Below are 27,021 nucleotides of genomic sequence, written 5' to 3'. Positions count from 1 at the left end.
TATACTTTTTTTGGATCCCGTTCAGGATTTTTTATTTTGTGAAAATGTTTGTTGCAATACAATAAAAATAAAAGAAAAGGACGGAAGGAAAAAACGCTAAACAAAAAAAAGTTAAATGTAATTATAATAATTAATTAATGCATACATGAATAAAATAGTTCACACTAATTGAAAAAACAGTTATTATGAATTTTGTTTCCCTCACACTCATCCCCACTTTTGTAAATTATTAACTAATTTCTCCCTGTCGCACTCTGTAAAAAAAAACAACAACTAATTGTCAGGTAATTTTCACCTTTTCCTAGTTTCTTGCAATTTGTGTTGCAGAGAACTGATGATTTTCCAGGTTTCACAGGGTTAACCCAGAGGTCGAGGAAAAGTACCTGAAAATTAAGACAACATCAACAAAAACCAAATGGGAAAGTTAATGACCTGAAAATAACTCAAAAATTGGAATTATTATGCAATATATATATTATACTTGTGAAAGTTGCCCAAATGCAGCTCAAGACTAGTTATGTCGATCCAGGTTTCAAAGAGTTAAATTTATTATTATTTATTTATTTATTTAGGCTTTGGGCTTGGATTGTTAATTTTCCCTTGAACTTTATCAACACCTTCATCACTTCTACATTCGATACTTTTAAAATAGAAGTTGTGTAAAAACATTTCATTTTTAAAAAATTAATTTGCATAATAAATTAAATAAAAGCAAAAAATAAAACCCTTCAGGCTCTGCTAGAACAATATAATTAAATCTGAAATGTTAAAATAATATAAAAGGTTTTTTTTCCAATTTAAAATTAAAGAGTTTTAAATTTTAAGTTGTTGTCAAGTTTATTTTAAAGTCAGTATCTGGAAAAATACAAAATGATGGTGTTTTTTTAAGCCCAATCATTTATGTATCATATATTATTATTGTTATTTTGCTAAAATAATAATCAAATTAATTATGTACTTTTTATCTGCTGAGAAATTGGATTATTTTTCCTCCAAAAATGAGTAATACATCTAATTCTGTTGGTGTGACGTCTTTCTTTCTTTTTTTTTTTTTTTTTAAGTTTTCGAGGAGCGCCTCGGTAAATCAAACCAAAAATGTGAAACGAAAAATATCTACAAACACACATTCAACCATTTCTCTGTAAGGGATTATTACATTTTACAAAAAAAATTCATTCTCTTAATTATTTATTTAAAATGATGTTACAGACAAAAAGAAAAAGGTATTTGAATTTTTGTTAGTGCTGTCTCTGGGTTATTATTATTATGTGTACATACCTTATTTCCTCTATGTACATACTTATTTTATTACTTATTTATTGTTATTTGTTATTGTTATTTTCTTTGTTACATTTCACTTTTCTTTTTTCATGCTGCTGTAACATTTGGAATTTCCCCCAATGGGGGATCAATAAAGGAATATTCTATTCTATTCTATTCTATTCTATTCTATTCTATTCTATTCTATTCTATTCTATTCTATTCTATTCTATTCTATTCTATTCTATTCTATTCTATTCTATTCTATTCTATTCTATTCTATTCTATTCTATTCTATTCTATTCTATTCTATTCTATTCTATTCTATTCTATTCTATTCTATTCTATTCTATTCTAAAGGAGTCTGTCCCGGGAGCTGCTGTGACGTTTTCTGTCCACTAAGCGGCGCTGCGGGCTGCTGGTTTTATTTTGAAGGCGGATGTGATTGCTCTGGTAACCGGAAGTGAACACGAGGCGCCGAGCAGAAACCTGGACCCCGAAGTCCAGACTCTCTGAGGGCGCAAACACTCACCGCCAGACCGCCGGGACCCTCCTGGACTCCCCGGGACTCCCGGGGACTGCGTAGTGATCCTCCGGTACCCGCCGCTGCTCCGGCTCTGTTCGCCGGGTCGAGTCTCCTGCGAGGCCGAGGACTGCGCGCCTTCAGCCGGGGAGCTGAGCGTCATGGCGGCGGGAGGCGGCGCGGTTCCGACTCATGTCGGAGACGTTGAAGAGGACGCTTCACAGCTGCTGTTTCCCAAAGGTCCGTCTGTCTGTACAAATACATCAAAAATATCACAAATATTCTGTTTGGTTCCTTCACTTTATTTTTAGAGGAGGCAAATCTTCATGGTCTTAAACTTACCCTGTTACAGTAAAAATACTGCATTGAAAACGTCACTGCAGAAGTACCATTCACAATAAAAAATAGTCTGTTCCATTATAAATAGCCTACTTTAAAAAAGTAACTGTAGTACAAGTACTAACACAGCCTGTAAAGTACTCTAAAAAATATTTAATTTAATTCAATATTTAAGTGAAAATAATTGCATTTCAATTATTACTTCAATAAAACTATTAATACCCCACAGTAAAAATACTCTGTTAAAGTATAAATATTGCTGTGGAAATGTTACTGCAGTAAAAGAACTAACACCCTAATGTAAAATTACTCTGGTGCAGTAAAAATACTGCATTGATAATGTTACTGTGAAAATGTTAAAGTAGTACTAAAACAACACTAAAATATTCTGTTCCATTCAAAAATACTTCTTTAAAAAAATGTTACCATTGTAAAGGTACTAAAATACCACTATAAAAATAACATAATGTAAAAATATATATCATTTTTAAGTAAAGGTATTTGCATTCTATTATTACTTCTATAAAACTACTAATACCATGCAGTAAAAATACTATGTTACAGTATAAATACTGCAGTGAAAATGTCACTGCAGTAAAAGCATAAACATAATACTGTAGTCATACTCAGTAGTAATATCACAGTATAGACTTGGTTAAAGCACAAGTCCTGCATAGAAGATTTTAAGTTCAATGAAAGTGCTTATACAACACTGTTAAAATGCTCTGTTACAGTAAAAATACTGCATTGAAAATGTTACTGCAGTGAAAGTACTAATGTCAAATTTAAAATAGTCTGTTCCATTTGAAATACTTGATTAAAAATAATATTTCAGTAAAAGTATTAATAAACATATTAAAATACTTTTTTCAGAGCAAGTTTTTGCATTTCAAATGTTACTTACAATAAAACTACTAACAACACATTAAAAATATTCTTTGTTACAGTAAAAATACTGCATGGAAAATATTACTGTTGTGAAAGTACAAACACTACTCTGTAAAATTACAGTAAAAATATGAAATTGAAAATGTCACTGCAGAAAAAGTACGAATCACAATAAAATTACTAATACCACACTATAAAAAAAACTACAGCAAAGTACTCAGTCACACTAAATGTACTCAACTGCAAAAGTATTTTTACTGTGACAAATACTCTGTTACAATAAAAGTACTGTCACACTATATGTACTCAGTTAAGGTAAAATACTCTGTCACAGAAAAAGTACTCTGTTACAACAAAAGTACTCTGTTACAGTATTTTAATCCTCACTGTTGTCAGAGGCAGGACTACAAACACGCCGCCACACTGTGGTCCTGTCTCCTGATTGGTTGCCGTGTGTTGGTCCTGTCTCCTGATTGGTTGCCGTGTGTTGGTCCTGTCTCCTGATTGGTTGCCGTGTGTTGGTCCTGTCTCCTGATTGGTTGCCGTGTGTTGGTCCTGCCTCCTGATTGGTTGCCGTGTGTTGGTCCTGTCTCCTGATTGGTTGCCGTGTGTTGGTCCTGCCTCCTGATTGGTTGCCGTGTGTTGGTCCTGCCTCCTGATTGGTTGCCGTGTTGTGTTGACAGAGTTTGAGAATGCGGAGACGCTGCTGAACTCGGAGGTCCACATGTTGCTGGAACACAGGAAGCAGCAGAACGAGAGCGCCGAGGACGAGCAGGAGCTGTCCGAGGTCTTCATGAAGACGCTGAACTACACGGCCCGCTTCAGCCGCTTTAAGAACCGCGAGACCATCACCGCCGTGCGCAGGTGAGGCCCCCTCCCCATCTGTACAGGGTCAGACCAGCAGTTCCCGTCTCTAATGGACCCCCCTCTGTTGTGGTCTCTAATGGTTCCCCCTCTGTTTCAGTCTCCTGCTGCAGAAGAAGCTCCATAAGTTTGAGTTGTCCAGTTTAGCAAATCTGTGTCCTGAAGCTGCAGAGGAGGCCAAAGCCCTGATCCCCAGGTCAGTCCCTCAGGGGCCACACTAGATCCACATCAGACCAGTTGTCCCATTGACCTCTGACCCCTAAGTGTGTGTGTCTTTTTCAGTTTGGAAGGACGGTTTGAGGACGAGGAGCTGCAGCAGATCCTGGACGACATCCAGACCAAGAGGAGCTTCCAGTACTGAGACCAGGGCCAGGACTGGTGTCTGCAAGTCCTCCTGCTGGACCACCTCACCCTCAGTTCTGCCAGGACCCCCATCAGCTCCAGAACCCTGTAGACTTTGTCTTGAAAGGATAGTTGTTTTTCTAGTTGTGCTCTTATTTTGGTGGTATTGTTGTTGTTTACTGTTGTTAGCTATCAGCTGTGCGGTCTGAGACATGTGTGAGGACACACAGACAGACATCAGGACGTCACCGAGTGTTTTTTTAAAGGTATATTTGTGTTTTTACAGATTAGTGTCGCTGGTAGGAACCAGCTGAGACACAGACAGGAAGTTGGACAGTGATGAGACACAGACAGGAAATTGGACAGTGATGAGATGCAGACAGGAAGTTGAACAGTGATGAGACACAGACAGGAAGTAGGACAGTGATGAGACACAGACAGGAAGTTGGACAGTGATGAGATGCAGACAGGAAGTTGAACAGTGATGAGACACAGTAAAATGTTGGTCTGATGATGAAAATAAAGACTGATTTTGTTTAGAATCTGGACTCTGTCTCAGTTCTTCACTAAATTTGTCAAACATTGATACAGTACGCCAACTCAGGGTCTGTGTCCTCAGAGTCCCGCAGAGCTTCAGGCAGGACACCCTCGGATGTCCTCGCCATCCTGACGGAGTTCCTGCCGAACAGCGTCCTCTCGTAGTCCATCAGCTGTCTCCAGAAACCGGCGTTTGGTCGGATGAATGGACGCTGATCCAGAACAACTTCATGAGCCTGACGGAGGCTGAGATCCTCGAACCTTCAAACACAGGGGACATCAGAGTACTACTACTACTACTACTACAAAGTACTACTGTCAGATACAAGTACAGCTGTCAGCATACAAGTACTACTGTAAGATATAAGTATTGATGTCAGAAAGCTTACCTCATCAGGTAGGCCATGATCAGAGCGGGAGACCGGCTGCGGCCGGCGGTGCAGTGGACCAGAGTCCCGCTGGTCCGGTTCAGGTTGATGCGTTCAGCCACGGGGTCAAAGTGGAGTCTCAGGGGGGCATGCGGTCGGTCCTGGATGGGGACATGGAGGACACGCAGGCCGTCCAGCTGAGGGTAGGACACGTCCTCCAGCCCGCTGGCGTTGATGATGAGCGTGATGTTCCTGCTGGAGAGGACGCTGAGGTTCAGGGCCGAGTCCAGACCGCAGAGGTACAGACCAGGACGCACCCGAGAGACCGCCATGACCTCCTGCAGGACAACAACGCCACACGCCTGCTGACATCACCTCAGGTCGAGAAAAAACGCCTGTTATTGGTTCCAGCTGAGAAACAAGTGATCTCGATCTGAACCAGTTTGTGTTTGGTCCAAATGTCCCCAACACCAGGAGGAGGAGCTAGACTCAGATTACACTTACTGAGAAAAAATGAGATTAAATAACAAATGTAATCTAGTAACTGTAGTCAGTTACAGTGACTGAGAAAATATGAAATTAAATGCAAAAATAAATGTAATTAATGATTGCAGTTACACTGACCGAGAAAAACATGAATGATTAAATAAATGTAATTTAATAATAGTAATCAGTTACAATTACTGAGAAAAAATATATAAAATATAAAATATATAATTTTTTCTGTCAATAAAAACTTTCAAACACACAGAACATGTCCGGAAACGCACACAACATGTCCGGAAACGCACGCACACACACAGTGTGTCACGGGGTAATGAGTCACAGTTTCAATCCGCTCAGTTTCACTTCAGTTTTCACTCCGACTTTAACTTTACAGGTAAGGTCTCTTTCTTTTTGTTTCCATTTGTTTGTGTTTGTCTGTCAAACCTGGACAGTCATAATAATAATAATAACAATAACAATAATAACAACAATAACAATAATAATATGAATATCGAGACAAACTGTACATTAAAATCAGCTGCGGCCACGATTCATTCTGGAGACACCTCAACAACTTCCGCCAAACTTAATTAAAAAATGTCGCAGTTTAATGTTTCCATTCTTATCTGCGTTTACCGTTTGTTTACAGCGAGCTGTTGATATAAATTATTAATTAATGTATATTCTGAAGAATTCGGCCTTGAAGTGACTTTATAAAAACCTTCAGGTTGGGCTGGGGGGCTCAGTCTCGGCCCCTGACAGAGACTCATTTTGCAGGGGGGGCACCACTGTGATCAACTATAAAAATGACAGCATTTCGGTTCAACATGTGCTACTGTTGTCGCGAGGCTGACGCCGAATACAAGAACGAGTCCAACGTGTCCCGAGAGACACTGAAACAGCTGATCTGAGGACTCGTTTTGTCCGTAAACGAAGGATTTGTTTTTTCCCAACACATTTTGAATGGAGTTTGGTTATAAGTGTGTAGCTGTCGCAACATGCAGAATGGCGTAACAAGCAGTTTTTATGGGAAGAGGAATTAAAGTCGCTCTCACCTGTTTGCGTCTGTTTTAGCACGAGGATTACATAACAAGTACACAATAACATCCGGTCTTCATTTTACACTTTTTTTTCAAACTAAAAGCCCAACAGATAAATTTGTGCTAATGCTTTTCCCCCTTTTTTTGACCAACAAACATGTTATTAAAATTCTTGAAATATAATAATGATAATTAATATTATTAACAATAATAATAATAATTGTTATTATTATTATCAGTTTTATCACAATTATGATTATTACTGTCGTTTTTCTTTCTGTCATATAACTCATCAACAGATTTCTCTGACAACAATTTAACAAAAGTAATTTATGGAAATAGATTTGTCAGTATATTATTTTTGTGAACAGACAGACAATCTGTGTGTTAATGCGTAATCTCGAAATATATGTTAAAAAAACATCCAGAAATACAAAAAATAAAAACATTTTAAACTCACAAAAAATGTTTTGAAAATATAAAACAGATCTGCAACACAAACATCCACAAATTATAAAAAAGAGTAAATCCTAAAATGCCCTAAAATCCTAGCAAGGTCCTGAAATACAAAAAAATTCCTAAAATCCTGGAAACGTCCAGAAGTGGCCTCTGGTCTCCAGTTTTGTTGAGTGTTCCTGCTTTTAAGTTTTAAACCGAACTGATTTGTGAACATGTTTCTGTTTCCTGTACGAAAGACGACATAAACATGCAGAATCAGAACAGAAACCAGAAAACCATCATCCCCACGGTCCAGTATCACCCGAGCATCCAGAACCCCACAGCCAAACCCAGACCCAGTCAAGCCCAGAAGACCAGTCCTGCTGTGGACCGCCGCCCCCAAATTCGGGGTCCTCGGAATGGGAGGCTTCAGACTGGGAGCCCTCAGACTGTGAGGCCTCAGACTGGGAGCCCTAAGACTGTGAGGCCTCAGACTGGGAGCCCTAAGACTGGGAGGCTTCAGACTGGGAGCCTCCAAGTTGATCCAGGTCCTGTCGGAGGATTGCCCTGTGATGGCAGACAGAGACAGAGCGCTCAGAAAGCTGGTACGAAGGCAGTTCAGGGAGCTGCTGCAGATGTGGACCCTGACAGGACCCCTCTCAGACCGGAGCAGGTCCCTCCGGGTGTGGGGGTCCAGGTGGACAGATGTGTTGTGAAGGAGGTGGAGCTTCTGACCCGCGGACAGAGTTCTAACCCGGACTGGTTTGCTTGGAGGAAGAACCGGATCACAGCCTCTGTGGCTCACCGCATCGCTCACTGCCGCTTCAGCAGCGGCAAGAGCAAAACCCCGCCCACCTCCTACCTGGCTACGATCACAGGTAGACAACGCCCCAAACTATCTGGTCACGCCTCTTATCCCCAACATGCTACTACATAATTTGCACCAAGAAAACGATACAGACCAGCTCTTTGTTAATGAAACCGATTGTTTCTCCACAGGTGAGGGGCGGAAAGTCCAGACCAGAGCCATGTCCTGGGGGATCCAGATGGAGGCCGAGGTCATCCGCAGGTATCAGGTACAGCTCAACACACCTGATGTCCAAACTGTCTTGTCAGGATGTCATCAGGACCAACACTTCAGCGCCAAGTCAATGTCCCCAGTCTGACAGTGAGCCGGCACACCCAGACAATACCATCGGTGCTGTCCATCACCTGGTTCCACTAAGTCCTGTTCAGTCCAGTTTAATTTAGTTCAATACAGCACACATGGTGATGGTGATAATGGTGATGATGATGATGATGATGATGGTGATAATGGTGATGATGATGATGATGATGATGGTGATAATGGTGATGATGATGATGATGATGATGATGATGATGGTGATAATGGTGATGATGATGATGATGGTGATAATGGTGATGATGATGATGATGATGATGGTGATAATGGCGATGGTGATGATGATGATGTCGTCCTACAGAGGATGAAGAGCGCCGCTCTGGCTCGGCCTGTCTCAGTCCAGGACTGTGGTCTGTTCATTGACGCCCGGCAGTCCTGGTTGGCAGCCAGTCCTGACGGCATTGTGACGGACAGCCAGACGGGCCAATGGCTGCTCTGCCTGGAGGTGAAGTGTCCCTACAAACACAGACACAGACTGGTGGAGGACGCCTGCAGGGACGACCCAGCCTTCTGTCTGGAGATACAGGATGAGGACGGACGGAAGTCTGGACGGGTAAAAAATCAAATTCACTGTCCTCTCCTTCTTGTTAATGTCCTCACCTAGTCGCCCCCATCTTGTTGTTAATGTCCTTGCCCAGTTGTCTTCTCCTTGTCTCTGACGCCTTGTCCCTGTCTTCCTGTCCCAGTCCCCAGTCTACCGCCTGAAGACGTCCCACAGTTACTTCACACAGATCCAGTGTCAGCTGGCGGTGACTGGCCTGCAGCAGGCCGACCTCGTTGTCTTCACCCTGAAGGAGACAGCCGTCGTTCCGGTGACCTTTGATCCCGACCTGTGGGAGGAGACAGTGTCCAAACTGGAGGTGTTTTACAAGGACGCCGTCCTGCCTCACCTGAGAGAGAAGAGACAGAAGGACACGGCAGCAGCCTGGACATCTGAGCTGTAAAGAAGGGACATTCAACAAGCTTTACCTTGGGACCACAAATGCAAAATAACAGGAGGCCAGGGGCCACTCACAGCGGACCCATACATGTTTCTAGGACCTTAGGACGTTTCTATGATTTGAAGACATTTGTAGGATTTCAGGACATTAGTGTCTTAGCTGTGTCCTCTGTCGAGTGGGGGGGCTCATTTTGATGCTGTTGTATGCACTCTGGCACCTTATAGAGACTAAAAGCACAAAAACACTTCACAGTGTCCATCTCTTATTTTGATTGTCAGTTAGAAAATGGTTGGGGGGCCACAAGGGGGCCTATCAGGGGCCACATTCGGCCCTCAGGCTGTAAGTTGCGTTAGTTGAGTATCACTGCTCCATCACCAGAACCAGAACCAGGACCTGGTTTCATATGTCCATAAGAAACCGTGTGGATAAAGAAGGTCTCCCTGTCTGAGACCTTTCTGAGTGTCATTTCTCCTGTTTTACTGACTTACTGAAAAACAGTAATTTGTTCTTGTGTCATAAATAAATATTATTTTACGATGTATTCTGATGAGTGATTTGATGATCAATCATCAATAGTCCAGTTAGGTGACACCATATTACAGTCTGTTAGTTGCTCTGAGCTTCTGTTCCAAACTTATTTAAACTTCTTCTGTTTTTGACATCATGTCTGAAAAAGTGCAGTATTAAAACTTTATTAACCTTTATTGGTAAATGTGATTTCCTCTCATCTCTTCTCTTTCTCTAAAAGTCTGATGCAGGTTTTCAATCCCCAGAGTGTTCTTGAACACACCAGCAGCAATAGGAATAATTAACAAATAATAAAGCAACAGTTAGAGTTGACCTTCAAATTTGACCACCAAATGCTAATCAGCTCATCATCGAGTCAAAGTGGACAGTTGTGTCAAATTTGCGGAAACTCCCTCTGGGCATTTTTGAGACACTGCATTCACAAGAATGGGGCATGCGAGGTCACGGTGAACTTTGACCACCAAAATCTAAACGGGTTATCCTTGAGTCCAAGTGGATATTTGTGCCGAATTTAAAAAAATTAAATCAAGTTGCTCTTGGGATGCACATTCCCGAGAATGAGACAGACGAGGTCCCACTGATCTTTGACGTTTGGCCACTGAAATCTAATAAGTTCATTATTGGGTCCAATTGGACATTTCTCGAGATATTGCGTTCATGAGAATGGGACAGACGAAAGGTCACAGTGACCTTCGAAGTTTAACCACTGAAATCTAATCAGTTTATCCTAAAGTCCAAGTGAACGTTTGTGCCATATTTAAGGAAACTCCCTCAAGGCTTTTCAGAGGTATCACATTCACGCAAGGTCACGCTAACCTTTATCACTGAAATTAAATCAGTTAATAGTTCAGTCCAACTGGACATTCACATCAAATTTGACAAAATTCCCTCAAGCCATTCTTGACATATTTTCGCTCGAGGACAGACGACGGTCTAGTGACCGTTGAACAGTGAAATCAAATCAGTTTATTGTTGAGTCCAAGGGGATATTTGTGCCAAGGTTAAAAAAAATTCCTAAAAGTGTTCTTGAGGTAAGAATGAGACAGACTGTTGGACAACTGAAAACATACGGCTATCGACGGCATGGAGCCTCCCGCGGACTGAACGAACGCACGAGTACAGAGTCCCGTCCAAAGAGCATTTCCTGCAGAACTCCAGGACCTCACTGCCATGTTTGTACTTCTATGTCCTGATACTTTATACTTGTACTCACTCCATCTCGGAGGGGAATCTTATACTTTTACTGCCCTATATTTATCTGACAGCTTGAGTAATTTAGTTAATTAAAATGTGAAGAGTTTATAAAATATGATGCACTTTTATTAGCTTTTCCTGGATGTGGTCCATGTCTGTGTGGTGACTCGGATGCAGACATACGGTTAAAGCAGAAGAGGAGAGTGAACACATGATCTGATGGTTTTATTTGGCTTGTGTCTCTGAATGTAACGCCCCGTCCTTTCAAACTGATAAAAGAGTCGATGATACAAAACAAAAATCAGGTTCAATGTGACGAATAACTTTTAAATAAACTCCAAAAGGTTGGCGATGGCTCCTCCTCCTGCAGAGTTCACTGTGACCTCACCAGGTGAACACAAACAACCAATCAGCTCGCAGACAGTTCAGAGAAGAAAACGTCCCCCGGTCTGCTCTGAGCGGCTGATTGGCCGCGAGGACAGGATGGTGGGCGGGGTTTGTGTCAGCAGTGGGCGGAGCCTCACAGGTAGCCCTCCTTCCTGAACTGCTCCTGCAGGATGTCTCGGTACTCGTCAAAGCCGCCGTCAATGCGTCTGACTTTCCCGCCTTCACACACCCACAGCTCCTTACACACCAACCGGATCAAACGCTCATCGTGGGACACCAGGATGACTCCGCCCTGAAACACATGACATCACACCTGAGGAAACACACCTGAGACACACCTGTCCATCTGTGTTCTCTTTATGTTTCTTAGTGGAACCTGAACATCATTGAGTCCAGGTGGATGTTTGTGCCATGTTTGTGTTTTTGTTCTCCTTGAGAAATCGCGTACACAAAAATGAGGCGGCTGGAAGGTCACAGTGAAGTTTGACCACCAAAATCTAATCAGCTAATCCATGAGTCCAAGTTCACATTTGTGCCAAATTTTAAGAAATTCACTTAATGCTTCCTTGAAATAATGCATTCAAGTGAATGAGATGGATGAAAGATCACAGTGAGCTTTGACTACAACAACGAATTGTTTCATTTTTGAGTTAAAGTGGACATTTGTGCCAAATTTAAAAAAAAAAGGTGTTCTTGAGGTATCACGCTCACAAGAATGAGAGGGATGCAAGCTCACCATGACCTCGACCTCTGACCACCAAAAATAGACCCTAACCCTAACCCTAACCCAATTCATTGCACAGTCCAAGTGGACGTTTGTGCCAAATTTGAAGAAATTCACTAAAGGTGGCCTTGCGATAACATGTTCACAAGAATGAGACAAACACAAGGTCACAGTGACCTTTGTCCACGAAAATCTAATCAGCTCATTGTTGAGTCCAAGTGGATGTTTGCGCCAAATCTTAAGAAACTGAAGGAAGGTGTTCTTGAGGTATAGCGTCCATGAGACATGAGATGGACGGACTGATAGACATAATGACTCCGGCCAATTATTGCCAACATGGAGGTGTGATGACTTAAAGTACTTTAATCAATCACTGAAATAACTTAAATATAATCTAAAAATATAAATAACAATATAACGATGAAGGAACATCCGCTTAATCAGGTGTTACCCTGATCCCTACCGGACTGACCAATCAGACATCTGTTTGGTGATGTCACACACTCACTCTGAACTTGTTGAGAGCTTTCGCCAGAGCCTCAATGGTCTCCATGTCCAGGTGGTTCGTCGGCTCGTCCAGAATGTAGAAGTTTGGACTGAGGGACAGAGATACTTCATCACCACCATCATCATCATCATCATCATCATCATCATCATCATCATCATCACCATCATCACCATCATCATCACCATTAACACCATCATCACCATCATCATCACCATCATCATCATCACCATCATCATCACCATCATCACCATCATCATCACCATTAACACCATCATCACCATCATCATCACCATCATCATCATCACCATCACCATCATCATCATCACCATCATCATCACCATCACCATCATCATCATCATCATCACCATCACCATCATCATCATCATCATCACTATCATCATCATCATCACCATCACCATCATCATCACCACCACCACCACCACCATTATCTTCCTCGCTTTCAGCTGACCCTGACTTGTGTCCTACCATGGCATGGTCATCTGAGCAAAGGCCACTCTGCTTTTCTGGCCTCCGGACAGACTGGCCACTGGCCTCGTGGCGAGCTCCCCGGTGATCCCGTATCCTCCCAGCTGGTGGCGGTACTCCTCCTCCGTCCGACCTGCAACAGAGAGACACAAGCCAATCAGATCGTCTGAAGAGCCGAGTCACAAGGTGACGCCGCCTTGCTATGATGTCATCAGTGTTACCAGGGAAACGGTTGAGCAGCAGCTCCACGGAGCAGACGTTCAGGTCTAGCTGGTCCACGTGATGCTGACTGAAGTACCCAATCTTCAGGTTCCTGGTGAGGAGGTTACAAACAAACTTCAGTCTGAGAACAGTTCCCTCAACATGGTTCCCTGTAGGTTGTGTTAACAGTGCTCTGTAGCGGTTTATAAACATTTCTCTTTAAAATGTTTCAAGAAATGTGCGAGAATGGATCCCTGAAACTGGTTTATTTCATGTTCCCAATACTCAGTATATTAACAGTTCCCTATAAATAGCATGAAAACAGTTCCCTATACTCAGTATGAGTAGAGTAAACAGTTCCTCAAAAAGACAGTAATTGGTTCCCTATATGAAAACTATGAACAAATATAAAATGTCCTCTGGATGATTCCCTCAGCAGAGTCAACAGTTCCCAGAACAAAACCATAAACAAATGTAACAGTTCCCTAAACAGAAGGAAAACACTTGCGTGTAAAGAAAAACCACATATGTTGTGGCTACAGAGCGTACTGAAGACAGGACTTTGGAAAGAGGATAAAGATTTGAGTGGAGCATCGCTTACAGCTCGTCTTGAGTTTTCACGTTTGTACTTTTGCCATAGTACCAGCACCTCGACTAAAGCTGTGCACGGGCATTTTTCTATTTTAGAAGGAAAATACTTCTTTAAACAAAGTAAACCGTTTCCTAAACACAACCCAAAAACAAAGTTGACAGTTCCCTACAGAGAAAGTAAATTGCTCCCTTGACAGTGTAAACCGTTCCCTAAAGAGAGAGAAAAAAGTTCCTTTAAATGAACACAAAGAATAACAGTTTTCTGAGCAGAGGCTTTCAAGAAATTGTAAACAGTTTGTTAAAGAGAGTGGGAAAAGTTCCCTGTGCAGAGTAAACATTTCCCAAAAAGCATCTAAATGGTTCTTTAACAAATGAACAAATTCTCTCTGAGTAAAATGTTCTTCACATAGAACCTCTAAAGGTTAACTGTTCCCTAAACACAGTAAAAAGATTTCTGAACTGGACATACAAACACAGAGAAAGCAGTTCCCTGAACAGAATGTAAAGAGTTCCCTATAAACAGACTCAGTTGGACGTTCAGGTAAACAGATGGAGGTGCGTGCTGTGCTCGGATTGGTCCGTTGATTGTCTTACCTGTGAGCTTGTCGGACTCCGCTGACCGGCGTTAACTCGCCCATTAGCAGCTTGAGGACAGTCGTTTTACCGGCGCCGTTTTCACCCACCTGACAGGGAACAAAACACAGTAACTCTGAGTACAGTCCTGATTCGGGATTATTGATCGGTGTGATCGGCTCACAGATCAATGCTTAAATCACCACTTTCAGGTTATCATGTGCTGTTACATTCGTACAGATGTGACTCATACTGAAGGCTCAACATGTCTCATAAGGAGCAGCTGTGGTGAACAGGTGTCCTGTTACTGATGGCTGATGTGACTGATGACACGTACGATGCAGATGCGAGACTCGAGGTCAGCAGACAGGTTGAGTCCAGAAAAGAGGGGCTGGTCTCTCGAGTAATGAAACTCCACTTCATCTAGCTGCAGGATGGGAGGAGACAACTTCTCAAAGTTATCTGGAAACCTGTGGCAACAAAAACACCTCAATCAATCAACCAACCAACCAATCAACCAGCCAACCAACCAACCAACACCTGCACCTCGACTTATTCTCCTTACCTTAAAGTGACCTCACTTTCTTTTTCAAGGGGCTTCAGTTCAGGTCTGCAGGAGGAAATATAGTTTACTAAGTGTGTTAACAAGTGTTTTCAGGTGTGTATCAGGGTTGTTATCAGCTGTGTTAACAGGTGTTTTCAGGTGTGTATCAGCATTGTTACCGTCTGTGTTAACAGGTGTTTTCAGGTGTGTATCAGGGTTGTTATCAGCTGTGTTAACAGGTGTTTTCAGGTGTGTATCAGCATTGTTACCGTCTGTGTTAACAGGTGTTTTCAGGTGTGTATCAGGGTTGTTATCAGCTGTGTTAACCGGTGTTTTCAGGTGTGTATCAGCATTGTTACCGTCTGTGTTAACAGGTGTTTTCAGGTAAGTATCAGCATTGTTATCAGCTGTGTTAACAGGTGTTTTCAGGTAAGTATCAGCGGTGTTATCAGCTGTATTTGAGGTGTATGAATACTTACAGCCTCTCCAGCAGTTTCAGTTTGCTCTGGACCTGAGCCGCTCTGTTGGCGTTGTACCGAAATCTGTCAATAAACACCTGAAATACAGCCACACATCAGTTTTAGTGACACAATGCATTCTGGGTAAACAGCTGCATCATGAGACCTTCATTAGTGTTTATGAATGAATCAAACACGTCCAACGGAAATCTGACCGATGATGTAATCTTTATCAGAATTTACTCTGGTTTTTACTCTCACAGAATTATATCACAGGGACCCCTAACCTGCTTTGCTTTGGGGGACACTTCAACAAAATGACAAAAGGCCAAGAGCCAGAGGCCAGGGGCCAAGGGCCTGCAGTAGTAGTATCTGTACATATTGTGCTGCAGTAGTAGTACCTGTATGTGCTGTACTGCAGTGGTAGTAGTACCTGTATGTGTTGTCTGTACAGGAGTAGTAGTAGTACCTGTATGTGTTGTCTGTACAGCAGTAGTAGTAGTACCTGTATGTGCTGTACTGCAGTGGTAGTAGTACCTGTATGTGTTGTCTGTACAGCAGTAGTAGTAGTACCTGTATGTGCTGTACTGCAGTGGTAGTAGTACCTGTATGTGTTGTCTGTACAGCAGTACTAGTAGTACCTGTATGTGCTGTACTGCAGTGGTAGTAGTACCTGTATGTGTTGTCTGTACAGCAGTAGTAGTAGTACCTGTATGTGCTGTACTGCAGTGGTAGTAGTACCTGTATGTGTTGTCTGTACTGCAGCTGGGCCTCATACTCTCTCTGCTGGTTCTTCAGTCTGTCTTCTTTGGTTTTGATGAAGTTTTCATAGTCGCCACGGTAACTGTCGAGCCTCTGGGAGTGCAGGTGGATGATGTCTGTTACCACGGCGTTCAGGAAGTTTCTGTCGTGGGAGACGACCAAGATGGTGGACTGCCACGTCTGTGGGAGGAGGTATTACTTTTTTTTAGCTCGTGGCTAACTGTTCTCATTGTTTTCAAAGAGGAATGCTAACGTTAAAGTGAGTGAGGTTCAGACCTGCAGGTAGTTCTCCAACCAGAGAATGGCTCGCACATCCAACATGTTGGTGGGCTCTGAAACACACGCAGTACTTCAGAAAAGTACTACTACTACTACTACTACTACTAATAATACTACTACTATAAGCAGTGCTGCTACTGCAACTATTACCACTATTACTACTACAACTAATACTTCTATTTACTACTACTAATACTACTATTTCTGCAACTACTGCCACTTCTCCTACCACTACTACTACTTACTACTGCCTGTATATGTTGTACCACAATAGTAGTAGTACCTGTATATGTTGTCTGTACTGCAGTAGTAGTGGTGCCTGTATGTCCTATATGTGCTGTACTGCAGTAGTAGTAATAGTATCTGTATATGTTGTGCTGATGATGCTACTACTACTACTACTACTACTACTACTACTACTACTACTACTACTACTACAACAACTACTACTACTACTACAACTACTACTATTACAACTGTTGCTGCTGCTTCTACTACTACTACTACTACTGCTACTACTACTATCACCACTACTGCTGATGCTACTATTTCAGCTACTGCTATTACTACTCCTACTACTATTACGAATACTGCTACTACTACTACTACTACTTCTAACGCTGTTGCTACTGCTCATCTACTACAGGTATTAGTACTACTACTGGTAGTACTGTGCCCTCGGTGAGAGTATTTGTGTCCCGACTCACCGTCCAGCAGCAGCAGGTCCGGCCTGATCACAACAAACAGAGAAAAGAGGCGTGAGACCGTCCGTCCATCACACACAAACACGACGCTCCGAAAGACAACCAGCCAAACATTTTATCCGTGAGGCGAAACTCACCGAGCAAACAGCGCTCTGGCCAACGCCAACCTCATCCTCCATCCTCCCGAAAACTCCCTGCACACACAGGCTCGGGTTACTGAGCTGACACACACACAGTCACAGTACATGCTGCAGAGTCGGGACATTTTGGAAAGTGAGGACATTTGGACCGGTCCTTGCCTCTTCAAAGGACCGTTTGAGGGTTCACACTTGGTTTTAGGGTCCAGGTTGCAGTTTGGGTTGGGGTTAGGTGTGTGTGTGTGTATGTGTGTGTGTGTGTGTGTTATAGAGAGGACTCACTTGGTGGCTTGCTGTTGCATTCTGGGAGAGAATCCGAGACCAGCCAGGATGACGGAGGCTCTGATTGGATGAGACAGGTGTCAATCAGTTGGACCTGCTGTCCAAACTTTTGGCAGAACTCTCTTATTTGAAGACACATGGGGAGACGTGTGCACCAACATACCATCGATCAATCTATACATTCATCTATATACCCATCGATCTATACACCCATCGATCTATACACCCATCGATCTATACACCCTTCAATCTATACATTGATCTATACACCCATCTATCTATACACCCTTCGATCTATACATTGATCTATACACCCATCGATCTATACATTGATCTATACACCCATCAATCTATACATTGATCTATACACCCATCGATCTATACACCCTTCGATCTATACATTGATCTATACACCCATCGATCTATACACCCTTCGATCTATACATTGATCTATACACCCATCAATCTATACATTGATCTATACACCCATCAATCTATACATTGATCTATACACCCATCGATCTATACACCCTTCAATCTATACATTGATCTATACATCTATCGATCTATACATTGATCTATACACCCATCAATCTATACATTGATCTATACACCCATCGATCTATACACCCTTCAATCTATACATTGATCTATACATCTATCGATCTATACATTGATCTATACACCCATCGATCTATACACCCATCGATCTATACATTGATCTATACACCCATCGATCTATACATTGATCTATACACCCATCGATCTATACACCCATTGATCTATACATTGATCTATACACCCATCGATCTATACACCCTTCGATCTATACATTGATCTATACACCCATCGATCTATACACCCTTCGATCTAAACATCTATCGATCTATACACCCATCGATCTATACACCCATCGATCTATACATCCATCGATCTATACACCCATTGATCTATACATCCATCAATTTATACATTGATCTATACACCCATCGATCTATACACCCATCGACCTATACACCCATCGATCTATACATTGATCTATACACCCATCGACCTATACACCCATCGATCTATACACCCATCGATCTATACATTGATCTATACACCCATCGATCTATACACCCTTCGATCTATACATTGATCTATACACCCATCGATCTATACACCCTTCGATCTAAACATCTATCGATCTATACACCCATCGATCTATACACCCATCGATCTATACACCCATCGATCTATACACCCTTCGATCTATACATTGATCTATACACCCATCGATCTATACACCCTTCGATCTAAACATCTATCGATCTATACACCCATCGATCTATACACCCATCGATCTATACATCCATCGATCTATACACCCATTGATCTATACATCCATCAATTTATACATTGATCTATACACCCATCGATCTATACACCCATCGATCTATACACCCATCGATCTATACATTGATCTATATCTGGGGGACGGGTCTGTCTGTATTTTTTCGACCTCCCCAAAGCTGCAGATATTTCTCTTTGATCTTCTCTGAGCGACTCGATCACATGATGTTTTAACAGTTTTTGGCTGAAAAATTGTGTTATTTTTGGCGATTTTTATTCTGCTGTTGAAGGCATGTTTTCTTTAAAAGTCACCAAAAAATTTAGAAAATTAACAACATCGATAAAAAAACAGAGTCATTAAAATTCTTAAAGATCACCAGAAAATTTAAAAGAATTTTAAAAGAATGAATATCAACCTACCATTTTTAAATAAAGAGGATCACCAAACATTTGTACAGAAAGAAAAAAACACCAGAATGTTGTAAAGAAAAAACAACAAAAATTCAAATCACATTTTAAAAGGATAAAATAGACAAAAATTTAGAGGAAAAATATTATCAGAAAAAAAATAGAAAACCGCAAAAAACTCGACCAAAACTTTTATAAAGAAAATTGCCAAAATATTTTTTAGACAACCAAAAACTTTCAAAGAAAGAAAAAAAGTGGCCAAAATGTTTCTAAAGAAAATATAGTTGCCAAAAGTTTTTCAGAAATCACCCAAAAACTTTGGAGGGAAATAAACTAAAGACCACACGTCTTCCATCGCACCGGCCTGCGGCTGGTTTCAGCAGCCGCTGACAGGAGACGCAGTTTTGAGTCGTGGTTGCCATAGTTACCGTGCCGGCGCTTTGTCGGCCTCGATCTCCTCCAGCTTGGCGTAGATCTCCGACAATCTGACGCTCTCCAGCCCATCAGCGCTGAGACAAAAAACCACAACACAAAGTGAGCGCGACAAAACTCAGACGTCTCCTGATCGACTCCGACGTTCTTTGACCACATTCTGAAAACTAAAATAATGTTTGAGCCCCGGCCATAATATAATAAAACACATATTATATCTATAATATAATATAACATGTATAATGCATATAGTATAATATAATATAATATAATATAATATAATATAATATAATATAATATAATATAATATAATATAATATAATATAATATATATTTGGGCTGGGGAGGATGTTAGGCCCGTTTCACACAGCGCGTGAGCAGTGACGAGCGTGTTGTATTTTGTTTCGGAGCGCACGTTTAAAGTGAGCGCGTGCACACTGTCCCCTCAGGTCAGGCGTGTCTCCGCTGCGTGTCAGCTGCAGTACGTGCACAGAAACTGTGACTCGCCGTGTTTTTTGCGTGTATTGCGTGTTTTTTTTAGCAGAAATAGACAGTGAAGATGGTGTTTTGGTGATTATACTGACTCCATATCACTTTTTACTGCAGTTTAAAGTCTCAGTCACACAGAAGAGGAAATACAAAGACGGATGTTTTACTCCAACTTCCCTGCTTCCCTTTCAAAACAAAAGCCCTCAGACAGCGTCTCTGTGGACAGAATCCCATCAGCTGCTGATACAAAGCACTTTATTTTGAAACATTTACAGGGCCGCGCTGTGGGCTGTGACGCAGCAGCAGCCACACGGCACCAAAGCTGCAGGTGTGAACACCAGGCGCAGGAAACATGCAGCAGTTGGGCGAGGCTGAAGCGCGGCTCCTGACGCCCGCTGTGTGAAACGGGCCTTTCACTGTTGTGGTGGACTGCTGGATCTGAGTTTTACTGTTTTGTTACTCCTCCTAAAAGTGACTTGTATTTTACATCGTTTTATTTATTTTGCTGTTGGACTGCTAAATGTAGATCGCACTCTTGCATGACTTTTATTTTGGAGGCTTTATATCAAACACAGATCAGCAGCTCAGACCGGGCTACTTTTATTTGGGAGTAATGAATGACTGAAGAGGACTGAACAAAACATGGATATAAATGACAAGTTTAAATGTTTTTTTCTGTAAATTTGTTGTCATGTCTGTTAAATGAGTAATAAAAAAGTTATAGTTATATCACTTAAAAAATTTTATAGATTTCTCGATTAATCGAAAAAATAATCTATAAAAAAGGAAAGTAGGATCTGATGTCACAGCTTTTTTTTAAATAATTTTATATTGACTTCATATTTAATCTATCAGCAGTTTGTAGCCTGTGACTGGGTATACTGGGTGTACTGGGTATACTGGGTGTACTGGGTATACTGGGTGTACTGGGACCCGGATGTAGGTCTTACGTTCCGTTGGCGATGCGAGCGTTGAGCGTCTTCTCCTCGCTCAGCAGCTCTTCTCTCTGCGTGTCGCTCAGCAGGACGCTCTGCAGCGCCGCCGTCTCATCTCCCGCCACTTCCTGCTCCACGTGGAGGATGGAAATGTGAGCCGGCACGCGAAGATTACGACTGGCCAACATCTTCAGCAGCGTCGTCTTGCCCAAACCGTTCCGACCAATCAGACCGTACCGCCGGCCCGACGCCAGAGACAGCTCCGCCCCCTGCAGCAAACACCTGGAGACAGAAATACAGACGTCAAAAACTGAAATAATTATATTTACAACAAATAACAATAAATGTATATCATCTATTATATGACAGTCTATAGTGTGTGTGTGTGTATGTAGGTATAGTGTGGGTGTCTGTGTGTGTATGTGTGTGTTTGTATGAAGGTTAATGTGTGTGTGTGTGTGTGTGTGTGTGTATGTAGGTATAGTGTGGGTGTCTGTGTGTGTGTGTGTGTTTGTATGAAGGTATAATGTGTGTGTGTGTGTGTGTGTGTGTGTGTGTGTGTGTGTATGTAGGTATAGTGTGGGTGTCTGTGTGTGTGTGTGTGTATGTGTGTGTTTGTATGAAGGTATAATGTGTGTGTGTGTGTGTGTGTGTTTGTATGAAGGTATAATGTGTGTGTGTGTGTGTGTGTGTGTGTGTATTAACTGACCGTTCTCCAAAGGAAACATCAAAGTTCTCGATGCGGATGTCGTAGCTGCGGTTCTTTCCTGATTGGTCGACTCGGTTCTCCTTCTTACTGCTCGCCTGACTGGCCGACGCCTCCTCCAGGACTCTGTGAGACACAACCCAGCAGGACAGGTGAGGACGGATGAGGACAGGTGGACAGGTAAGAACAGGTGAGGACAGGTGGACAGGTAAGGACAGGTGGACAGCTGAGGACAGGTGGACAGGTGAGAACAGGTGAGGACAGGTGGACAGGTAAGAACAGGTGAGGACAGGTGAGAACAGGTGAGGACAGGTGAGGACAGGTAAGAACAGGTGAGGACAGGTGAGAACAGGTAGACAGGTAAGAACAGGTGAGGACAGGTGAGAACAGGTGAGGACAGGTGAGGACAGGTGGACAGGTAAGAACAGGTGAGGACAGGTGAGAACAGGTGAGAACAGGTGGACAGGTAAGAACAGGTGAGGACAAGTGAGGACAGGTGGACAGGTAAGAACAGGTGAGGACAGGTGAGAACAGGTGAGAACAGGTGAGAACAGGTGAGAACAGGTGGACAGGTAAGAACAGGTGAGGACAGGTGAGAACAGGTAGACAGGTAAGAACAGGTGAGGACAGGTGAGGACAGGTGAGGACAAGTGGACAGGTAAGAACAGGTGAGGACAGGTGAGAACAGGTGAGAACAGGTGAGAACAGGTGAGGACAGGTGAGGACAGGTGAGAACAGGTGAGGACAGGTGGACAGGTAAGAACAGGTGAGAACAGGTGAGGACAGGTGAGAACAGGTGAGAACAGGTGAGAACAGGTGAGGACAGGTGGACAGGTGAGAACAGGTGAGGACAGGTGGACAGGTAAGAACAGGTGAGGACAGGTGGACAGGTAAGAACAGGTGAGGACAGGTGAGGACAGGTGGACAGGTAAGAACAGGTGAGGACAGGTGAGAACAGGTGAGAACAGGTGGACAGGTAAGAACAGGTGAGGACAGGTGAGAACAGGTGAGGACAGGTGAGAACGGGTGAAAACAGGTGAAAACAGGTGAGGACAGGTAAGAACAGGTGAGGACAGGTGGACAGGTAAGAACAGGTGAGAACAGGTGAAAACAGGTGAGGACAGGTGAGAACAGGTGAGAACAGGTGAAAACAGGTGAGGACAGGTGAGAACAGGTGAGAACAGGTGAAAACAGGTGAGGACAGGTGAGAACAGGTGAGGACAGGTGTCCAGGTGAGGACAGGTGTGTACTGACAGCGGGGTGGAGGGCTTTTGGGAGTCCTTCTCATTCCTGCGGTCGTGTTTGGCCTTCAGTTTGGCCTCAGCTTTCTCCAGTTTCTTAGCGTCCACCGTCTGAGGAGAGACAGGAAGTGATGCGTTCATGCTGCCTCAGCTGATGTCATCCAAACAGGAAGTCATTTACCGTAAATCAAACTCTGATCGAAACATTTTAGAAACAAAGATTATTCGTCTTACCGTGTTCTGACCACGTTTCATCATCCAGATCCCCTGAACGTCTTCTGTCGCACAAACTGGACGGAAAAATACACCAAAATATTTATACTTTAAAATACTGTTAGAAATTAACATACACCCAAAATATTTATACATCAAATACTGTTAAAATACAATAAAATGTGTCAACATTAAATACTTTTAAAAGTTAAAATACAGTAAAATGTGTTATCATTAAATACTATTAAAGTTAAAATGCAGTGAAATATATTTCAGCAGAAATGTGATTTTGGTGGTTCGTTTCTTACGGTTGTCTGCAGAGATCTGAGAGATCTGAACCGGAGCGTCCAGCAGCACCTGCCTCTGAGAGCCATGACGGCTGTTCCTGTTTCACACACAGAAACAACTATTACTGCTGTTACCACAAAATAACACATATCAACAAAAAGCACTTTTCCTGACAAACACACAAAGACTACTATTTCCAGCGAAAATGGTTACATCGTTATATCCGATAAAAATGGACAGTATTGTTTCCGATGAAAACAGACTTTTATTCCCGACAAAAACGTATATTTCTGGAAACAGAGAAAACAAACCCATCTTATTCCCAACAGAAACACATTATTTCCAACCAAAGCATGCATTATTCCCAAAAACCTGAGCTGCACGATACGAATAAACATCGTATTTTGATTCTGAGTCGCAATGTGAGTGAAAATGGTATTTTTGGCATTTTACTGTGCACACTGAAAAAAAACATACACAAAATGATAATGATGAGATTTCTGCTGACGACTGTCTGGCAGGAGAGTTTTGTGAATTAAAATTGAGCCATGAAGCCATGTTCAACGTGTGTTTTAGGTGTGTGTGTGTTTTAGTGTGTTTTTGGGGTGTTTTCGGGGTGTTTTTGTGTGTTTTAAGTGTGTTTTAGTGTGTTTTAGTGGTGTTTTTGTGTATTTCGAATGACAGAATCTCGACACGGGGCACAGAAACCGGACCGTGAGCTCCGGCTGTGGAGGTGTGACCGCAGAGCGGCAGACACGTCACGGTGCAGCTCTCAAGGCTCAGGACGACGTTTGTGTCGGCTACATCGTGCTGGACGTCAGCATGAGCACAAGACGTGTCTGTCCTCACAGTTTGAGAGTGTTGAACATCTGGAGGCAGATGTCTCTGACGTCGTCCTCGTTCTTGCTGTCCGCAGACACCTCCTGCAGGACTCCTCCAATGGCGTCGTAAACCTCGTCCCCATCCTCGAAATCTGCTCCGCCGCTGTCCAACACACCTGAAACACACACACATTCACACTCAGCCCTGTAGTCACGCCCACCGTGATGTCACAGTGTACTGACGGAGTACACCTGGACATGACTGCACCCAGGTGAGGACGCCTGCGTCCTGAGGACAGACAGCAGCTTCACAAATCTTCACACGTCCGTCCGCGATCAGTTTGAAAACTTCCAACATAAAACGGCCTCACATGGATCCCATTACTCTGTTTACTTTCAGACTGAGTGAGTACTTTCTCCTTTAATACTGCTGTACTGCTACAGTGATACTGCTGTACTTACAGTAATACTTAATTGTGATACTTTCTATGATACACCTGTTTCTGCTTCTATAATACTTGATGATCCCATAATACTTCCACTAATAGTCTTTTGGTATTTCGATGACGTGCTTATACTTTCTCCAGTAATCTTCTTGAAATACTTCCTAAGATACTCCTGTGCATTTTCCCGTATCCTTACAGTAATACCTTATGTCCAGCAGTAATACTGCTGTAATACTTCTTGAAATATCCTGTAATGTTTTCAGGAATACTCTTATAATACTTCCTATGACACGCCTGTACTTTCTCCAGTAATACTCTTGAAACACTTCCTGCAATTGTTGTTGTAATAGTTCTCGTAACAGTTTTTGTAGTACTTCCAGCCATAGTCTTATGGGTTATACTACTATGATACTCCTGTACTCTCTACTGTAGTACTGCTTTAGCACTTCCTTAAATACTGCTGTGCTCTCTCTGGTAATAATATTGTTCAATAATATTGTTCATTCAGACTTGTTGTAGTACTCTTGTAGTACTTGTGGTAGTACTTCCAATAAGACTTGTTGTAATACTTTCAGTAACACTTCTTGTAGTACTTCCAGTAATATTGTTGTTATACTTCCTGTGTGTACTTTCAACTGTAACACTGCGGTAATATTTCCTTACATACTGCTGTACTTTCTCCGGTAATAATCTTGTAGTACTTCCAGTGATATTTATTGTAGTATTCCCAGTGATACTTGATGTAGTACTTCCATTAGTACTTGTTGTAGTACTTCCATTAGTACTTGTTGTAGTACTTGCTGTGACGGCTCCGCGGTTCCTCCGGGTCAGTGTTTGGTCCGGTCGGACCGGGCTGTAGCCCTCTCACTAACCCGGTTTCGAGTGCAGCTGCCCGGCGTCCCTCCCGCAGTCAGCCCGGTTAGCTCGTTAGCTCCGCGGCTCAGAGCAGCGGCTGCCCGGCGGACAGGCACGTTAGAGGCCGGTGTTTGAGGCTCCGCGGGCCCGGCACACCGCGCCTCTGTCCGCGACACACCGAGGCTCTGTCCCCGGCACACCGCGGCTCTGTCCCCGGCCTCTCACCTGTGATGTAGTCGAAGACCTCCGTGTCGATCTCCGGGAACTCACTCTTCAGGATGTCCACGTACGTCGCCATGATACCCGGCCCTGTAACCTGCCGCAGTGCGCATGCGTCAATATGCGACAGCGCCGTGAATCCTGGGGGATGTAGTCTAGTAGAGATCACAATTTCTTCTTTTCTCTCTCTTTTTTTTTAACCCTTTAATATTACACACACTCCTCTGAAAATACGCTTTGCTTAAAAATAAATAAATAAATACATATATATGATTTTCTGCTTTCATTGAGTTGTTTTATTTTATTATAACATAACATCCGTTTTTTAGTTTGATATTTTGTACTTCACTGTCAACTCGTTTCATGTTTGATGTGAACAACTAAATCTGTCAGTCGAGGTTTGTTCAGGTGGAAAATATCATTTAACTCATAGACTTTATGTAACGATGGACAACAAAGGCTTTATTTACAGTCTGTGGTGAGCTTCACTGTTTAGTTTCACTGTGAGCTCGTTGTGTATCTGCGCCCGTCTGCGCGTCATGCTGCTAAGAAAAGTGGATTTTGGCGTTGCGATCATTCGGTGAAATCAGTGCAAAAAGCGACTCTATATTTGGCAATCTGGGAATGAGAGCAGGCCAGCATGTTTGATGGACTACAGGTGAGCTCGGCTGATTGGCCGAGTAGATCATTGATTCTGGGAGCTGATTGGTTCTGGGTTCCAGGTGTGTGGACTAAAAGGCTACTGGTTCCTCAGTGCCTCTGTTACGCCCCATCCAAGGATGTCCAGGACACAACACGATAAAGACCCACTTCCCTCAAGTCCCAAGCAGCCACAAGGACAGGTTTGTCAAGATTTAACAAATAACGTGATTTATTTACAACATATTTTAATTTACAAAAACAGAAGGTATAAGAATAATTTGACTTAACAGATCCAGAACAAAAGGAAGTTAACTGAACTGAAGTTTCACCCTTACATTAGCCAAAATAAACCCAACTAAACACAAACTCTCAAACAAAGGGAAGTGTGGCTTGACCGAAGTGTTGAAGCGGGAGCTCGATCCAC

At 42.6% G+C, this 27,021-nt stretch overlaps 4 protein-coding genes across 5 annotated transcripts; 2 read left to right on the top strand and 2 right to left on the bottom strand.

Moving 5' to 3' along the window:
• Positions 1-1,701: 1,701 nt before the first annotated feature.
• On the top strand, positions 1,702-4,758 carry polr2d (RNA polymerase II subunit D). Its single transcript, XM_042516161.2, has 4 exons — positions 1,702-2,023; positions 3,694-3,874; positions 3,975-4,070; positions 4,157-4,758. Exons 1-4 carry the CDS (start codon positions 1,945-1,947, stop codon positions 4,233-4,235), a joined length of 435 nt encoding a protein of 144 aa, XP_042372095.1. The 5' UTR covers positions 1,702-1,944; the 3' UTR covers positions 4,236-4,758.
• Positions 4,470-7,070, bottom strand: LOC121966060 (dual specificity protein phosphatase 14). 2 transcript variants are annotated; one of them, XM_042516160.2, is made up of 3 exons: positions 6,663-7,070; positions 5,143-5,496; positions 4,470-5,014 (listed from the first exon to the last, which is right to left on the bottom strand). In XM_042516160.2, exons 2-3 carry the CDS (start codon positions 5,451-5,453, stop codon positions 4,792-4,794), a joined length of 534 nt encoding a protein of 177 aa, XP_042372094.1. In that variant the 5' UTR covers positions 5,454-5,496; positions 6,663-7,070; the 3' UTR covers positions 4,470-4,791. The 2 variants fall into 2 exon arrangements, with proteins under 2 accessions (XP_042372094.1, XP_087934526.1); XM_088078400.1 differs by having other exon boundaries at positions 5,143-5,459.
• Positions 5,882-9,913, top strand: LOC121966062 (uncharacterized). Its single transcript, XM_088078399.1, has 5 exons — positions 5,882-6,001; positions 7,343-7,963; positions 8,085-8,161; positions 8,570-8,821; positions 8,955-9,913. Exons 2-5 carry the CDS (start codon positions 7,354-7,356, stop codon positions 9,210-9,212), a joined length of 1,197 nt encoding a protein of 398 aa, XP_087934525.1. The 5' UTR covers positions 5,882-6,001; positions 7,343-7,353; the 3' UTR covers positions 9,213-9,913.
• A 1,228-nt stretch (positions 9,914-11,141) lies between these two features.
• Positions 11,142-26,094, bottom strand: abcf3 (ATP binding cassette subfamily F member 3). Its single transcript, XM_088078398.1, has 21 exons — positions 25,962-26,094; positions 24,464-24,611; positions 23,635-23,711; positions 23,348-23,403; positions 23,127-23,224; positions 21,876-21,998; positions 21,182-21,448; positions 19,739-19,819; positions 17,568-17,627; positions 17,286-17,342; positions 17,152-17,174; positions 16,442-16,497; positions 16,145-16,345; positions 15,425-15,501; positions 14,967-15,011; positions 14,739-14,871; positions 14,423-14,511; positions 13,258-13,349; positions 13,037-13,169; positions 12,551-12,638; positions 11,142-11,610 (listed from the first exon to the last, which is right to left on the bottom strand). The coding sequence occupies exons 1-21, from the start codon at positions 26,032-26,034 to the stop codon at positions 11,452-11,454; spliced, it is 2,136 nt and encodes a 711-aa protein (XP_087934524.1). The 5' UTR covers positions 26,035-26,094; the 3' UTR covers positions 11,142-11,451.
• Positions 26,095-27,021: the final 927 nt, after the last annotated feature.

This window comes from Plectropomus leopardus, chromosome 6, assembly GCF_026936395.1.
Source record: "Plectropomus leopardus strain MGB_pleo_1.0 chromosome 6, ASM2693639v1, whole genome shotgun sequence".
In the NCBI taxonomy this organism is placed as follows: domain Eukaryota; kingdom Metazoa; phylum Chordata; class Actinopteri; order Perciformes; family Serranidae; genus Plectropomus; species Plectropomus leopardus.
Note: the sequence above shows the minus strand (reverse complement) of the source record. Positions and strands in the feature narration are given on the sequence as shown.

What these genes read in the sequence shown, in the direction of transcription:
- polr2d (XM_042516161.2), top strand. Translation starts at nt 1,945, where the DNA reads ATGGCGGCGGGAGGCGGCGCGGTTCCGACTCATGTCGGAGACGTTGAA. An exon ending in ACAGCTGCTGTTTCCCAAAG is followed by an intron (nt 2,024 to 3,693) that starts GTCCGTCTGTCT and finishes TTGTGTTGACAG; the next exon opens with AGTTTGAGAATGCGGAGACG. An exon ending in GCCAAAGCCCTGATCCCCAG is followed by an intron (nt 4,071 to 4,156) that starts GTCAGTCCCTCA and finishes TGTCTTTTTCAG; the next exon opens with TTTGGAAGGACGGTTTGAGG.
- abcf3 (XM_088078398.1), bottom strand. Translation starts at nt 26,034, where the DNA reads ATGGCGACGTACGTGGACATCCTGAAGAGTGAGTTCCCGGAGATCGAC. An exon ending in GATGTTTCCTTTGGAGAACG is followed by an intron (nt 21,449 to 21,875) that starts GTCAGTTAATAC and finishes TTCTGTCTCCAG; the next exon opens with GTGTTTGCTGCAGGGGGCGG. An exon ending in GCTCGCATCGCCAACGGAAC is followed by an intron (nt 19,820 to 21,181) that starts GTAAGACCTACA and finishes TTTTTGTCTCAG; the next exon opens with CGCTGATGGGCTGGAGAGCG.
- LOC121966062 (XM_088078399.1), top strand. Translation starts at nt 7,354, where the DNA reads ATGCAGAATCAGAACAGAAACCAGAAAACCATCATCCCCACGGTCCAG. An exon ending in AGGTCATCCGCAGGTATCAG is followed by an intron (nt 8,162 to 8,569) that starts GTACAGCTCAAC and finishes GTCGTCCTACAG; the next exon opens with AGGATGAAGAGCGCCGCTCT. An exon ending in ACGGACGGAAGTCTGGACGG is followed by an intron (nt 8,822 to 8,954) that starts GTAAAAAATCAA and finishes TTCCTGTCCCAG; the next exon opens with TCCCCAGTCTACCGCCTGAA.
- LOC121966060 (XM_042516160.2), bottom strand. Translation starts at nt 5,453, where the DNA reads ATGGCGGTCTCTCGGGTGCGTCCTGGTCTGTACCTCTGCGGTCTGGAC. An exon ending in ATCATGGCCTACCTGATGAG is followed by an intron (nt 5,015 to 5,142) that starts GTAAGCTTTCTG and finishes CTGTGTTTGAAG; the next exon opens with GTTCGAGGATCTCAGCCTCC.